This window comes from Mustela nivalis (genome assembly GCF_964662115.1).
Source record: "Mustela nivalis genome assembly, chromosome: 1".
In the NCBI taxonomy this organism is placed as follows: domain Eukaryota; kingdom Metazoa; phylum Chordata; class Mammalia; order Carnivora; family Mustelidae; genus Mustela; species Mustela nivalis.
The window spans coordinates 54,911,331-54,928,944 of NC_139020.1; the positions used below are offsets into that span (position 1 = coordinate 54,911,331).

Below are 17,614 nucleotides of genomic sequence, written 5' to 3' on the forward strand. Positions count from 1 at the left end.
GCAGATGCTTAACCAGCTGAGCCACCCAGGCACACCTAAAGATCATATTTTGGATCCACCTGAGTCTACCATTGTAATAGATCGACTATGGTTTTCTACCTCTTTTGCATGTTTTCATAGACTTAAAACTCACGCTTTAGGGAAAACATAAGTAACAACATTTCGCTATTAATTCTCGCATTGAAGAGTTCTGGAACATATTCCTTCCTCCCAAGCATCTAGATGGGGAATGATGCTGTGGGTGAATATGTGAAGTATTCTTTTTTTTTTTTTTTTAAAGATTTTATTGATTTATTTGACAGACAGAGATCACAGGTAGGTGGGGAGGCAGGCAGGGAGAGAAGAGGAAGCAGGCTCCCTACTGAGCAGAGAGCTCGGTATGGGGCTCGATCCCAGGACCCTGGAATCATGACCCGAGCCGAAGGCAGAGGCTTTAACCCACTGAGCCGCCCAGGCACCCCATGAAGTATTCTTAATGAGAACAAAATATTCTCTCTTTTTTTTTTAAAAAAGATTTTATTTATTTATTTGACAGAGAAAGGTCACAAGTAGGCAGAGAGGCAGGCAGAGGGAGAGAGAGGGGGAAGCAGGCTCCCCGCTGAGCAGAGAGCCTGATTCGGGGGCTCTATCCCAGGACCCTGGGATCATGACCTGAGCCGAAGGCAGAGGCTTTAAACCACTGAGACACCCAGGCGCCCCAAGAACAAAATATTCTAAGTGAAACCAACACCTGTCCTGGCAGCACTGACCTTGTGGGTTCTAGGCAAAGTAATAAGGAACGGGAGGAAGATCTGACAGATTAAATAGTTGATTCACTGGTGTAAGCTTTGGGACACATGGATTCATCTTGCACCATGGATTTGCCTACCATATGTGCAGTCAAACCTCAGCGAAAACTGCACTAAATCATTTAAAAATTAAAACACCTCCTGGGATGGTGTCTGTTAACAATAGACGTTGTGGCAATGCTTCAAAAGGAAGGACAGCCCCCATCTCAAACAGTCACCTTCCACACATGGGGACTGCCATCACGCTGGGAATCTAATGAAGCCAACTTCCATTTGGGGATGACTGGAAGCTTTATGATAAGCAAATGCATGTCATAGTTCAAAATGGAGCAACCTAACCACAAAGGAGGGGGAAAAACACTGTTTTTTCAGGGTCTTCTCCATTTTTCCATTCCTCAAAAGGTGTAAAGCTTCTAATAAATATGATGCCCTCCAGCAAATTAATTTCCAAATAGGTCAGGAAAAAAAGTAATTATGTTCTGCCCTGTAGCATCAAATGTCCTCTATGGCACAGTAAATGGTTTGAGTCCGTTGCCCTGACTCGGAACCTGAGGGCTCAGATGTCTTCCTCTTCAAATGTTATCGATCCTGCCTTCTCTCCTTTTATGTCTGTCACTTTCTTCCTATTTCCATTTCTGTCGTCCTGAGTCAGGACCTCTTCACTTCTCACCTGGCCGACTATGCAGCTGCGCGACTGCCTTACGTCATTAGCCTTTCCTCCTGTTCCAGACCCTAGACACAAACCCACAGAATAAACCCCAGCAGCTCTAACTGCTCCACTGCCCTGCACAGAAGCCCTCTTTGGCTCCCCGCTGCCAAAAAGTAAGGTGTAAACTACTTAGCATCTCTTCACGATCAGACCCTCTTTTCTTTCTTTCCAGCTGCTTCCTTCTGTGTATCCTATGTGCTACGAGGCTACCTAACATTTTGGAATGTGACCTTTGCACTTACTCACCCCTAGGCCTTCGCTCTTCCCAGTGCCTCCACCTGCTCACTGTCTTCCTCTCTTCACCTGCTAAAATCATAATCACATCTTAAGAACCAGCTGAAATTTCATACTCTTTCCTACCAGGCCTTCCAAGATTCCCACAGGCAGAGGCGACTTCAGCTCTTCTGAGTTCTGTGGGCCTTTGTGCCTTTCCTGCATTTATACGAGACATATTTTTACACTGATTAGACTTACAAATCTCCTACTTGACTGCATACTTCCTAAGGGCAAGTGCTACTTATAACTACTGCTTAAGTTTTCTACAGCATTTAATTCTAAGTCTTATAACACAGTAGTGTGGCATTAGACCTAAAATTAAGGCCCAGCATCATGTGTGCCTGGGCATCTGGGGAAAACTGAAAGGGCCTCAGGTGACCTAATCAAAAGTTCCCCCTCCCCCATTGTGCTCCGTGGTTGAGGTCCCCTTGCCAAACAACCGTCCTCATCGTGGGACTGGGCCCAGTGCCTTTATCCTTGAGTGATGGGTTTCAGACCCCTATCAGCTCTCAGAATGATTCAAACAAGCCTATCACATCCTCCCTTGAGAATCAACAGTCCCCTCATCCTATCCTTACTATAAAACCTGCCTCCTAGAGCCCCTCTTAGTCACTGTGCTCAGGAGGGCAACCCCCACATGGCCATGCATGGCACCCAGTGTCCTCCTCCTCCAGGCTGTGAGTGTATGTGGCCAGTAAGCTGGGCCAACCTCATCTGTCCAAGGTCATGCGTCCTATGTTCAGCCAATACTACACCTAACGCAGAAATCCCTCCCTCACTAACGAGGTAGCAAGAAAGTGATCAAAACAAGTAGCTGCTAGATCAATTTACTTGTTTTGTTAAAAAAAAATTAAAAGTTTTGGTCTTAGGAGGATGCTTTCTGATGATACTCGGCACTCCTCTGTGATAGGAGGACGCCTCCGGTTTGCATTTCTCACAGGCCTTAGCAGAGTAGGTTCTGAGGGGACTGAATGTAGGTCCCCAGCAAAGTTCTGTTCCGTAACTGATTGACAGGTAGGCACTAAGACATCCAGGTTCGAGCTTTGGGATCTGGGCTTCTTTGCTGTGGGCAGTAGTCAGGCGGAAAGAGTTGTAACCGAAAGTTTGGAGCGGCATATTTCCAGGAAATACTCATGGGTGTGCAAGAGAGAACATGATATTAATGGGATTCATTCTATAATAAGAAAACCAGACATAGCATACCCAAAGAATCCCACCTGGGAGGCAACAACACATATTGCCAAGATGCTACCAGGATTTAAATTATTTTAGAAAAAGTATCACTGTAAAGGAACAATAAAAATTTATTGGGACAAGTCAGGAAAATAAGGTAAAAAATGCAACCGAGCTAGGTAATACAGTTTGGAGTTAAAAACAGGTAAGATGATGAGTACTGCGGCTACTTTTCTCTCACAGCTGGTAATATTCTAAAACCTTATCCAAATCCCCATCATAAGAGGAAGTTTTGCAAAAGGGCTGAATTATTGGGAAATGGAGGCAGCCTCTCAAGGTGACTACCATGACAGGAGCAACAAGATTTTAAATGTATAATTTTAAATGTATTTTTCCAATATAATACCTATGCAAAACCATAAATATATAGTCATATGTTACTACTTGTATTAATTATCAATGCCCGAGTTCTAAAGAAATGAGAATATTTCAAGCAATGAAATAAGTGTGAGCTAATCCTATAATAGATTTGTTCACTGCATTTATAAAAGAAGGAGGTCACTGTATGCTTGATGACCAAATTAGCAGTTAAAGGTGGTGTTAAAATACATTTTTTTAGTTCGACAAACATTTCTGTAAACATAAAAATTTGAAATTTTTATGTATGAAAGTCCCTCTTCTTATATACACACACAGATACGTACTATAAGGCATTTTGTACATATTGATGTATTTCAGTTCTTTTGAATTTGGAAAACTACTCATGATTCATTCTATTTCAAAGAGTAAGTTTGGTCATTAATATTTACAACAAATTTTCTTCACGTAGCCTGAACTCGCTCAACGGGTCTTTTCAAAATATAGAATCATGTCAAGCAAGGTTTTAGTATTCCTCATTTGCCTGACCTGAACACCTTTGAAATCATTCATGGGAAGCCAAAGACTTATCTTTTCATCCTATCATCTGGTCAGGGATATTTTTGTTTGTTTGTTTCCTCATTTTACTGTATCAGTAGAAAATGTGACAGGAAATTACATCCATGTTGCTAGTGTGTTATTTGGAATCACTGAGATTGGAGACAAAGGAGACAATGGGCTCCAGATCAGCTAAAAATCAGTAATGTTCATGGACCTGAGTCTGAACAATGCCTATCTTCCACCTTCCTGCCCCAAAATGGTATCTCACCATAATCACAATAAGCAGATACCACAGGTGACAATTACTAAAAACCAGATCTTTCCCCCCAGTTCTTTAGTTTCATTTCTCAGCTTGAACAATGCCAGCAAACATTCACCAGACCACGGTTGGGCCATTACTATCATTCTTTTTAATCAGCTCAGAGGTTGGTTCATTATTATTATTATTATTATTATTATTTTAATCAGCCTGTCCTTCCTCTATCAAGTTCACTGGTTATAGAATAAATAAAATCAATGTGACGTCCATTCCTGTTATGAATAATAGCTATTTTCTAGGAAGGTGTCGTTTCTTCTAAACTCTAATATATAAAGTTGATAGGACACTGATCAACAAAACCTGAAAAGACCAGCAAAGACAGTGAGAGGGGAGGCACTGGCTCCTTCCTGGCAAGGCTGTTAAGAATCAGATGCAACTGCTTAGCCAAGGAGAGCGTTCAGAACACTGAAAGCACTTGGCGTTGGCATTCCCAGACCTGGCTCCAGAATTCACTGCAATCCACGGTGATAGCAAGACGTGCCACCATGCAGACTCCCACAGACAAAGCCACAGAAGACACTATCCTCCATCCCCCTGGCAAACTCCGTTAATCCTTCCCAGAGCACATGGGAAGATTTCAGAGTACGGGAACATCACTGAATTCAGAAACCATACACTGCAGCTAATTTACTAATAAGCCATGAAGTATTGTCATAAATTACTTAAACTAACTGGTACTTGTCCAATTAAATGAACAAACTACATCCTGCGAGGTAGTGGCCTTGAGGATTTATGACAGTTGTTTGTTTGCATGCTAATTTGCCAAATTTCGTTAAGCTGCTCTGGGCCTAGTCATTCACCTTATGTTAATCAGCCAGGCCCTACAGTGCTCGTATTTTCAGCTCTGTGTTTTTCCAGTCAAGAGCATGACCATTTTTAATCTTGACACGTCTCCTCATGCATTAACAGTGGAGGCCATACATAAGCAGCAAAGGCACAGCAACAGTCTTGGCGGGAGGCGATGGAGGAGGGTAACTGACACGAGGGTTTCATTCAGTTGCCACAGGTGCTGCACACCAAGCCCATTAAGAGCGAGCGCGCAGAGCTGTCCTGCTCCGCTTCCCATCCCCTGACAGAGCCCGAGTCCTAACATGGATCAATACGGCGAGCAGGGACGATTCTCCTTAAACGAGAATGAATGAGGAGAAAAAACATGCGTTACCTTCTCAACGAGATCTATGCAGGCTTGTGAATCCAGACCAAAATCGTGGGACACCCAGTCAATGCCTTCTTTCGCATATTCCTCTTGCTCCAGAACAAACATGTGCTGATTAAAGAACTGTTGTAATTTTTCATTGGTAAAATTAATGCAAAGTTGCTCAAGGCTGTTATACTTCAAAGACGTGATTAGGTAGGAAGAAGAGATAAAGGTAAAATTGAGCGAATGATAACTATTTGAGGTGATGGATATGTTAATTAACTTAACTATGATTGTTTCACAATGCAAATAGGTGCCAAACCAAGTTGTATACCCAAAACATATACATTTTTAAATTATCAAATATATCTCAATTAAAAAAATAAATAAAACTGAAGTCCATTTAGAAAAATGTAGGAGAATGTCATAACCCCAATCAGTATGATGGCAAATAGACCCAACAAGTAATGAAACCTCAATTAAATTTCTACCTCCTTCAAATATACCTGCAAACTAAAAATTATGATAATAAGATAACATGTAATCATACCAAAATTCAAAATCATTCTTTTATTTCTATTTACTTTTATTTAAGCCTGAATTAATTTTTATTCTATTAATTATAATTGTTGTTATTTTAATATTAATAATAGCACTTTTCCAACCAGAGTGGCTTAAGTTTTCACAGAATGAATCCCATCACACTTTGACTACAACTTATGACGTTCAATTCACATTCTCTGATCTCCTGATAAATACACAATGAGTTCCTTCTAACCTGATATACTTACATCAAGGATTTCAAAACCAGTGATGTCAAGAATGCCAATGAAGAATTGTCTTGACAGCTTGGCATCCAGTGCCTTGTTGATTTGTGCCACCAGCCACTTAAACATCCTTTCATATATTGACTTGGACAGGGCACCAACGGCATAGGTCACCTGGAAATCACATTGAAAGCTCTCCATGTCTGCCAGCCGTGTACATTTTAATCCTGGGCCTTTTCTATCAGCAACCACCTTCTAGTAAAACCGGGATCTATTTATTGACTTTCTGTGGCTCTAGCGTGCTGCTGAGATGATACAGGGAGGAAATTTAATACAATGAGAAGAAAGGGAGAAAGAAGCAAGGAAAGGAGGAAAGGGAAGAGGGGAGGAGAAGAAACCCAGAGGCCAACCAGCCTGGTGCTCCTTACCAGACACTCCTGTGACAGAAATCACGTTCCTTTTATCAAAGGGCCAACTTTCTGGGGTAGCGTGGCAATGCATTCTTGAAGTGTGGTCCGAAGACCGGCAGCATCAGCACGGCCCGGGAGCATATGAAAGATGCTGACCCTCAGGATCTCGGCATCCAGTCCCAGACCTAAGAATCTGAACCAGTACCCTCAAACGATCCCCCGGGGATTACCTGTGCACCATGAAATCTGCAAAATACTGGGAGAGCAGGGTAGGGATCTGGAACGCCTAGCCCTTGTCCGCTGCTGCCGTTGCCACTAATAAATTGTCTAACCTTTGGAACGTGGCCTAACCTCTCTAGATTGTGGTCTCTTCACCTGAATAATGGTCTTGAAGGTTCTTTCTGGCCTCAGCTTCCACATTCTTTATTCTATCAGTCCCCCAGGGCTGCTCTCAAATCCCTGTGGGGAGAATGGCAATTGAGTGCATCAATCTGATTCAGACTCTCCCACCCTAAAACTCAGGCTGCATTTCCCATCCCCGGAGGTATGTGGCAAAGGCTTTAACGTAACCTACTGGGGAGAGCTCCAGACTCTGTGCTGGGCTGATGCCATATAAATGCAGACGCCGCTTCCACGATGCAAAGGTGCTGCCGTAGTAGCGGGTTTCTGACAGACTCCAAGTAGGAGTGGATTTCAGCTGGACGTTCTCCAAGCCTGGAAGCAGAATGGGCTCCAACCACTTAACATTTAAAATAGGCCTGTCCCATCCATCCCTCAGCTGCCCAGGAGAGAGCACGCAGCAGGAGCCAGTTGGTGTCTGGTGGTGATTTAGGGATGAGTCACCCACTCTCTGATCAGTTCTCTTGAGTCATTTCCACAGTAATCCATACGCCGGCTGGCGTTACAGTTTTTTATTATGGGCGTCAAGAGCACACCCGCACAAATAAAGCACCAGGAATGATTTTCGTCCTCTGGAGCCCTGAGGAAATCACTCTCTGTCTACAGCAGTCACTTTGAAACTTTAAAAAGAACACGACAAACTTGCTGACCCTCTTTTAATTCCCTAAATATTCAGAAGTGGGGGTGGGAGAGAAACTGGTCAGGGCTAAGAGTAGTGAAGAAACGGGAGGATCCTGAAGATGTAGTCAGAGGAAGAAGGAGATGTTACGGCGTCTGCTGACCAAAACCAGTGAACCAACATACGGCTTACTAGTGAATCATTTTCATCATCGTCTCTCCAGTGAAGGAGGACTTAGGCAGCAAGACCTATATACTTCCACTTTTCAGGGACCACACGGACTCATTCCTTAGCTCTTTTTCAAATAACCTCACAGAAGACTGATCCTCAGGGAGCAATAGCACACAATAGAACAAAAACAACCACCAGAAAGAAATGGAGTCAAATAGCCATATTTGTAACCACTTGGATCCTTGCCTTTCTCATTGGTAAAATAACAACACTAAAATATGCATCTGCCAAGGTTGTAGGAAGAGAGTCAGTGAGACAGAGGATGTAAATATAACACAACATTTGGTGCTTAGTACCCAATACATGTTAGTTCCCGTGCTCCCAACCCCTGTCTGCTTTTCTCACTTCCCCAACTTCACTGCAGTATTTACTACACTGCCTTGAGCAGTTCATCTTTGTAAGGTTTGCCATCTTGGACTATAAAATGGAAATATAAATAAGATCGATTTTGTAGGGGTGCCTGGGTGGCACAGTCATTTAAGCACCCGACTCTTGATTTTGGCTCAGGTCATGACCTCAAGATCATGAAAGCCTTGCCTTAGGCTCCATGCTGGGCAAGGAGGCTACCTGGGATTCTGTTTCTCCTTCTCTCTCTGCCCCTCCCCCTCCTAGCACTCTCTTTCCGCAGCCCCCCACCTCCAAAATCAGTTTTGTAGGCTTGTTGTCCAATTGAATGAGAGATCTATACAAAGCATTTAACATATGCTCAGTGGTTACTATTACATTTTTTTGTCATTATTCAACCTTTTTAAATTAAAACAATTTCTTTTTAAAGGGCAGAGTTAGAACTCTCGTGGAATCATGAAATACTGGACCTGAAGGAGCTTAGTTCTTGAGAGTGACGTGTAGTGGCTCTCAGCTGGGGTTGGGACCTGCCCCTCAGGAGGAGCGCTTTTGAAAAGAGGCAGGGTGTTCTTCCAAGTGCCATCGTGACTGAGTGCTACTAGCAGTGAGCACCTGGGAGCAAGAATCCAAAACCCGTACCATGGGCAGGACACACTCATACTGGAAGGACCGTCCCATTTAGATTCCGGTCACCCCTCTGCTGAGACACAGAGGAATTCCACCTCTTCACTGGGGTCACCAAGAGGTGAAGGTATTGACCAAGGTCCCAGAGTCAGTCAACACTGAGCTGGAACCAAATTCTGTAAGTGTTAACACTGCAAGAATTTTTGCCATCTTTTGCAATTGTCATCAACAGAGCATATACATCTCTATTCTTAGCAGTGGCAATTGTCTCTATAAAGTCAGTAAAATTCCTAAGAAAAGAAAAGCCTTACAGTGTGCTTTCTTACTCTCTCTCCAGGAGCAGGAGAAAGAGAAAGACAGAAAGGATGGAAGATGAGGAATTTTTTTTTCTTTTAATGTTGGATAATAATACATTAGCTTGCTTCACTGGTTCTATTATAGTAAAGGCTGGTGGTAACTCAGTTCCTGAGAACACAATATTAAAGAGGCGAAGGTTTGATTTCAGTCCTCCTTTGGGCTCATTAGTTTTACACAGAGCAAGTCCCCATTCTATAATCATAGCATGTCATGCACGCACGTTGTGGTGAATACGTTAAAACGCAAGAAACTGCCAAACACCCCTATCCTCACTACAAGCAATAGCTCAACTACGTGTTCTGCTGAACATGGTTCAAATTCAGCTCCATATTTAGTTTATCTTAATGGCTATGGAGCACCAACTACTCGCAGGGCACTGTGCTAGAGACCAAGGGTACCCAAATGAACTAATCACAGCCCACAGCCTCAAGGAGGTCTGGTGAGAAGGAAGAATAAAAATAGAAACTCGGGTTCCGTGTAGTATTGTGACAAAGGTAGAGTTATTGATGGATAGAGTAAGTTAAACTAGGAGATGGATGAAATGTTTTAAATAACATAGTCATGCCAGATGCTTTAATATACCAAAAAGAAATAGAGTTTATTGTCATCAAATAACTGCCTTCTATCACAAATTTGTACATTTGTCTGTCACATTCAGGTTTAGAATCTATGTAGAATGTATGTAGACCATCTAAATGTCACCTGAATATTAGCTGCGTGCCCTTTGCAGTGTTCCTTATGTTCCCTAACCCTCAGATTCGCCAACTGGGAAATCGGAGCAGTATGCCTGCTCTCTTTACCTCTGAGTGTTGTTGTAGGAACAGAAGGAAATGACGCCTGTGAATGCTTTAGACATATTCCATGTGATCATACCATTCCCTCTCTGCAGAAAGACGACATTTCTCATGGCTCCTGGAGCTAAGGGGGTCACCTGACTAACTTTCCCTGATAGAATGTTAGTGAAAATGACATCACTTCTAGCCCCAAGCAGTAAAGGTGGGTGTACTTTCTCTACAAATGATCCTTCACTGTGAGCGGCAACTTTGGAGACCATGTGTTCCAAGGGGCTGAACTACAATCTGGAAGAAGGCTGACCCTTCTGTATTGGACTTGATTTAAGAGAGAAATGTGTTGGGCGCCTGGGTGGCTCAGTTGGTTAAGCGACTGCCTTCAGCTCAGGTCATGATCCCAAAGTCCTGGGATTGAGTCCCACATCGGGGTCCCTGCTCCTTGGAGAGTCTGCTTCTCCCTCTGACCTTCTCCCCTCTCATGCTCTCTCTCACTGTCTCTCTCTCAAATAAATAAATAAAATCTTAAAAAAAAAGAGAGAGAGAGAGAGAAATGTGTAGTTTACTGTCAGCTGAGAGTTCAGTGTGTGTGTGTTTCTGCAGCATGGCTACTATACATTAGAGACGTAAATTAGTATTTTGGAATGCACTAGCACACTTAGATGGTCTCATTACCCGGCATCCCTGGGAACATTTGCTGCATTCTGACAGAGCCTCGGGATCAGCAGTCCTCAGAGCATTTGCTATTTTATCATTAAAACGATTCTCCTGGCTGCTGCACAAAAGCTACCTGACCCTCTATCTCTCATTTCTGCTCTCAACACCCCTCCTTCAAATACTAACTTCAGCTGATATTTTAAAACCCTATCTCAACTACGGTGACTATTACTCTAAAAAGTCAATATTCCAAATTGGGGAGGGGGGATGCCAATTTGCTAATTTTCCTCATGTCAGGAGCTAACAGCTTTGAAAGCTTCTTAGCCGGACAAAAAAGACATTGGTCACAAGTAAAGAGCTTGCCTCCACCTGCAAAGAGACTTGTTACCTATGGGAACAGTATCAAATGGTGTCTTAAGAATCCAGAAAGATTTTTAACCCAAGAGCACTTACTGTGGTAGGCATCACCAGTGAAAACATTCCAAATACTTGCTTTTTTATAAAATAACAAGTACAATATGTATACAATTATTACAAGATCATAGAGTCATAATGTTCTGGAAACATCACCTTACCAGTGCTACATTTTGACCTCTAATAACATATTCATTCCCAACTTTGATTCTAGGGTGGATCAAGCCCCTTACCAACTCAGAGGAATTAATGCCCAAGAGGAAAGCAGCTTTGTCAGCACCTGGTCAGAAGAAAGGAAGGAAGGCAAGGAGGGAAGCGGGGGGGGGGGGGGGGGGGGGAACATCGTTAAAATTCGTTTCATTGGGCACCTGGGTGGCTTAGTGCTGAAGCGTCTGTGTTTGCCTCAGGTCATGATCCCAGAGTTCTGAGATCGATGCCCACATAGGGCTCCCTGCTCCACTAGAAGCCTCCTTCCCCTCTCCTTCTCCTACTCCCCCTGTTTGTGTTCTCTCTCTCTCTCTCTCTGTCAAATAAATAAATCAAATCTTAAAAATAAAATAAAATAAAATTCATTCCTTTATAAGAAAGGGGAGCCCTCCTACACTGTTGGCAGGAATGCGAGCTGGTGCAGCCACTCTGGAAAACAGCCTGGACGTTCCTCAAAAAGTTGAAAATAGAGCTACCCTACGACCCAGCAATCGCACTACTGGGTATTTACCCTAAAGATACAAATGTAGTGATCTGAAGGGACACATGCACCCCAATGTTTATAGCGGCAATGTCCACAATAGTCAAACTATGGAAAGAGTCTAGAAGCCCATCAATAGGTGAATGGATAAAGAAAATATGATATATATATATATATATGTATATATACATATATATACACATACACACATTGAAATATTATAAAGCCATCAAAAACCCCGAAATCTTGTCATTTGCAATGACATGGATGGAGCTAGAGGCTACTATGCTAAGAGAAGTAAGTCAATCAGAGAAAGACAATTATCATATGATCTCACTGATATGAGGAATTTGAGAAACAAGACAGAGGATTATAGGGGAAAGGAGGGTCAAGTGAAACAAGGTGAAAACAGAGAGAGAGAGAAAAACCATAAGAGACTGTCAATCTCAGGAAACAAACTGAGGGCTGCTAGGGGATGGGAGGGTAGGGAGGATGGTGAGTGCTGTGAATTGTGTAAGAATGATGAATCACAGACCTGTACCCCTGAAACAAAGAATATATATGTTAATAAAAATATTTTAAAAAATTCATTCCATTATAGGCAAAAAGACCCCCCAGAGAATGAGAGGAGGGTGTGTTTAGACGGATGTAGCAAGGTAGACTGTAGTTTTGAAATAAAATGTCTGAATCCTAAATGTTTAAAAGACGTTAGTTCTTGGAAATGCAAATCAAACCACAATGAAATACCACTTCACACCCACTAGACTTGCTATAGTCAAAAAGACAATAACAAGTGTCGGTGAAGGTGTGGAGAGATTGAAATAGTCACACATTGTTGGTTGCAATGTAGCATGGTATAGGCACTATGGAAAACAGTTTGGCAGCTACTGAAAAGTTAGAGGTACTTAAGGAATCAGAAATTCTACTGCCAGGTATAGACCTAATAGAAGTAAAAACATATGTTCACACAAAAAATTGCACACAAATATTTCTATCAACATTATTCGTAACAGTCAAAAGTAGAAAAACCCAAACATCCATCAACTGATGAAAGAATAAACAAAATGCAGCACAGAGATACAACGGAAATTTTTTCAGCCGTTGAAAAGGAAGGAAGTATTGATGCATGCTACAACATGGATCAAGCCCGAAAATGTCATGCTAGGTGAAAGAAACTAGAAACAAAAGGCATACACAATGTGTGATTCCAATTATAGGAACTTCCCAAAATAGGCAAATCCAAAGAACAGAAAGTAGCCCCTGTGGTTGCTAGGAAGAGAATGGGATGGGTAGTACCTACCAGTGGGTACAGGATTCTTTTTGTGTTATTTTTTTCTCAAGTTTTTGTTTAAATTCCAGTTAGTTAAGGTACAACATAGTACTGGTTGCAAGAGTAGAATAGGAATCTTTTTGAAGTAATGGAAGGTTCTGGATTTAGATAGTGGTAATGGTTATACAATCTTGTGATTATGCTAAAACTCACTGAGCTGTATACTTTAAAAGGGTGAATTTTATGGCATGGGAATATATCTCAGTGTAAAAACAATCTACTTCTTGATACTGGCCCTCTTCTGAAAAGAAATATTTCTCTGGCAGATATGGAAAATCTTATCTTTATTATTTGCCTATTTTTCCCTTCTACATATGTACTTGTGGATTCTTTCAGTGAAACAGGGACTTCAGCCATGAAATTTGAGAATTCGAGACAAACACCAGTAATCAACACAAGCCAGGACCCTTGTATTTATTCAAAACCCTTTTCCTGTGAAGTCTCTGATTGCTCCATAGTGCCCTCTGCTGCCCAACAAGAATACTCACAACCCACACAATAACAAGATTCTAAAACAGTGCTTCCATTTTCTAAGGAAGTGGGGGAAGAATGAGCGTTATCAAACAGAGTAAATAAGCGTGTATCACATCTCGTGTTTTTGAAAATGACGATAATACAAGAGAAAGCCATGGGAAAAAAATTATAAGCACATTTCCAATTTTAGATTTCTTCAGTTATCAAATAAAAGGAACATTTCACTCGTCTGAAACTACTGGCGCATCCTAGATTTTTAGATGAATTCTGATATATGCTAGTATATCTGATGTAGTCGTTTTGTAAAATAATGTCTTACCATAGAGGGAAATGCAGTCTTTCCTTACCTCACTAAGAAACACAAGATTTCCTGAGCAATAACCATAGACAGGGAATGAATTAAAAACAAAAAACAATTAGAGAGCTAATATGTCATTTGTATTACCTATATCCATTTCCTTTTGTGGGACTTTGAAATTTTCACAAAGGCTTAAAAAGCTTGAAATGTTTATTTGCTTCTTAACTAAAATCAATACATATTATACATACATTTCTACAAGCTACACACCTACTCTATGTCAGTGATAATGGCCCAGGTACCCAGTTGCTATGAAACCTTTCAAAATGCAAAGCCTATTTGGGAAAATAAATGGAAAAATCAAAAGTAGAGCAGACGTGTTCATCCTATGCTGTGATATCCGTGCTAAAAGAGCCATGTTCGGAGACAAAAGCATGATTATTTAAAGTGGAGAATCCGGTGGATCCAAACCATGCCCTTTTTGCACTGGAAGGGACTTTAAAAAGCACATAAGCTAGAACAAAAATATTTAAAAGAAAGCAATGTAATGTGCCTGACGAATCCAAGTGAAAATGAATACTAACTGACAATGTGAAAAACGAACAATTCCACAGTATTTGTTCAGGAAAAAAAAAAGACAGGAGTTCAGTTTTCTGAGCTTTGGAAGCATTCAGATGGACAATACAGGTAATAATAGTCTCAAACTCGTGCCTCCTTTTCCCAGTGTTAAGAACAGTCCTTTAAGTCTATTTTTATCCATGAACAAAGGAAACCAAATTCTCTGTACAATATCCCAACTTAGGCTCTAACAGAAATAGCATCCAACATGATAGAATTATTCCCCACCCACTCCAAAGACAGGCCAGGTATCTACGGAGAAGTAGTATAGTTTGCATTTATCCTACAGGTGTATATCTTTACACATTCTCTAGTTTTCTGTTCTGTTTTGTTTAGATAGAAAACAATAGTCATCTCGTTCTAAAGAATAAATTACTTCATTCGCACTAAGTTTCACAACCAAGGTGAAAATAGTTTAAGTCTATGAATAACTATCCATCTGACATTTAGGAAATGTTTATTATGAACACAGCAAGGTCAGTAAACACATTTTCATCCTATGACCTGATGTGTTCTTAAAGGAGGCTTTATGAGATTCTTACCATCATGCCCCCAGGACCTTGTGAATAAACCCATGGATTTTAATAAGGCTGTCTGATAGTTTAGCCAGAGCAGGTGTTCTCAAACATTGGTGTGGATCAAAATAGCCTGGAGAGCTCATAAAGGCACAAAGGACTTGGTTTGCTGAAGATGGTTAGGGTCTAGGCCTGTTTCTATCATGCTTCCCAGGTGATTTTGACATACATGAAAATTAAGAACAGAGTCCATATTATAATGGTCCTCAAACTTGGCCACACATTGGGGTTACCTGGGATCCCCAACATGCACTGATGTTGTATTTTTAACATGTCAATCTGTCGGTTCAAATGTGTCGTTCACGGTGTTTGTGGCCTTGGCTGACATGAAGCTGTTCTGTGAGGTTTGCTTATCGACTAATGACTTAGTGATCAAAGTGTGCCGTACTTTGTGCATTCTGGATTTTAAAAGTTTTTTATTCTGCGTTGTATCAAATCTACCACTGTATGAGTGGAAATTAAGACTTTATGCAGTTTTTATATGTTGTAATATTTCTTCAAATAAATCTCTCCTATAAACGAAAAAAAAAAAAAAAAAAAAAAAAGATGCCGATGTTTCGGCAAGATGCCGAAACAGACAATGATGCCTGTACCTACCCAGATTGGTCTGGGTGAGGTCTGGGCTCCATCAATTCCTAAGCTCCTTAGGTGATTCCAATGTTAAGCACAGTTTGAGAGCTACTCTCTCGAGAATGGTAGCCAGGTCTAGTAAATACATTTTAAAAAAGATTTTGTTTGTTTATTTATTTATTTATTTGAGAGAGAGAGAGAGAGAACACATGTGAGCAGGGGGAGGAAAGAACGAGGAGAGAGAGGGAGGAGGGAAGAATTTCAAGCAGACTCTGCACTGAAAAGAGGGCCTGACACAGGGCTGGATCCCAGGACTCTGAGATTGTGACTTGAGCTAAAACCAAGAGTCGGAGGCTTAGCTGACTGAGCCATCCACGCACCCCTAGTAAGTACATTTTGAAGTCAAGAAGATAGAATGAAGTCTGACTCTATCTGAAAACAAGTAAGGGGATAGAGAAAAACAAAAGAAAATTTTCTCCAACTTTACAATCTCATCCTAGTTCAATTCCATATGTAAACAATCATATATAAAGAAAGGAACCGAGTCCAGTTTTGTCAATCCCAAACCTGGCTAATGTGGAAGAGGGTTAAAAGAATGGATTTCAACTGTTAGCCTTTTATGTAGGCTTATCATATTGTTTCTGAGCTGTTCATAATTCCCGAATTTATTGAAGAAAGTTTACTGATCCCTTGCTCTGGGTAAAGTCTAAGTGCGAAATGCTATAGCAAAAGAGATAAACGAGACAGAAAGTTGGAAATCAAGGAGTTTATAATCTATGAGACCAAATAAAACAAACAAACAAAAATAACAAGTCAGTAAAACAATTGCTAATCAGAGACAAAGAAATCAATTATTATGAATGTTTAAAAGAAGGAGAGGTCCCTTCTAGACTGCCTGATCAGGGAAGCTTTCAAAAAAGAAATGGTATTTAATCTGAGCCTTGAAAGATGAGAAGAGTTTGAAAAGGCAAATACAAGAAGAACAAGAATTTCTGAGACAGAACAGCATGACTTACAAGTATTGCAGTGGGAGAGAACCTGAATGGTCAAAGACTAGACCACAAAGTCAGGGAATGAACAGTAAACTGAGAAAAGCAAGTGATTTCTGGTCACAGAAGGCTTCTGATGCCAATCACTATAAGGGCTTCATTGAATAAAGGGGAAACATTAAAGAGACTTTTATCAAAGAAATGGCATAGAGTCAGGCTTCACAATGATTAGTTTTGTGCACATATGCAAGACAGACCAGACCAGGAAAAGAGAAAGTGAACCCATTGTAAGATGCCAACATGCAAGGTGCTGATGGTCTAAATTGGTAATAAGAAATGGAGAAAGACTGAGAAACATGACCAAGAGGATCCTAACATGAGAAGTAGAGGAAGGAGCATGGGTTAAGGGTTCGGTTCTACAAAGCTGTTACTCCCCCACTTCAGATGCCAGTTGTAAGTCCAGGTTGTCTTTTGGGCTATTGACTCACAGGCAATAGACTCATGGCTCCACTGACCCCCTCCTTGGGTTCAGTTAATTTGCTAAGGGTTCACAGAACTCAGAGGAACATTTTACTTACTATAGCAACAGTTTGTTATAAAAGATATAACTCGGGAACAGCCAGATGGGATAGAAAGCAGAGGGCAAGGTATGGGAAAAGAGTGCCGAGCTTCCATGCCCTCTCCAAGCACATTTTCCTCCCCAAATCTTCATGTGTTCACCAACCTGGAAGCCCTCCCAACCTGTCCTTTTAGGGTTTTATGGAGACTGCATTTCAAAGACATGATTGGTTAAATCATTGGCCATTGGTGATAGAAATCAATCTTTAGTCCTCTCCTCTTCCCAGTTGAAGGTAGGACTGAAAATTCCATCTGTCCAACCACATGGTTAGTTCCTATGGTGACCAGCCCGGATCCTTAGGTACAGTCCAAAAGTCACCTCATTAACAACAAAATCACCTGTATAGCTCTCATCGCTTAGAAAATTTCAAGGGTTTTAAGAACTCTGTGTTAGAAACTGGAACAAAGATTAAATATAATTTATTTTATTATAAATCACAATATCACAGTAGGAGATAGGATCAGAGAGATTTAAGAAGTATCACAGAAGACAATGAGACGCTTATGAGAACGTGGGGTTTA

The 17,614-nt window shown here is 41.2% G+C and overlaps 1 protein-coding gene across 1 annotated transcript in view; it reads right to left on the bottom strand.

Moving 5' to 3' along the window:
- The window catches only part of MYH15 (myosin heavy chain 15), a gene marked incomplete at its 5' end in the record, with an annotated part of 154,815 nt that overhangs the window by 105,604 nt on the left and 31,597 nt on the right, over positions 1-17,614 (bottom strand). The window contains 3 exon segments of the mRNA XM_082719582.1: positions 5,346-5,516; positions 6,113-6,262; positions 11,094-11,212. Of these exon segments, the coding sequence (XP_082575708.1) occupies positions 5,346-5,516; positions 6,113-6,262; positions 11,094-11,212 (440 nt within the window).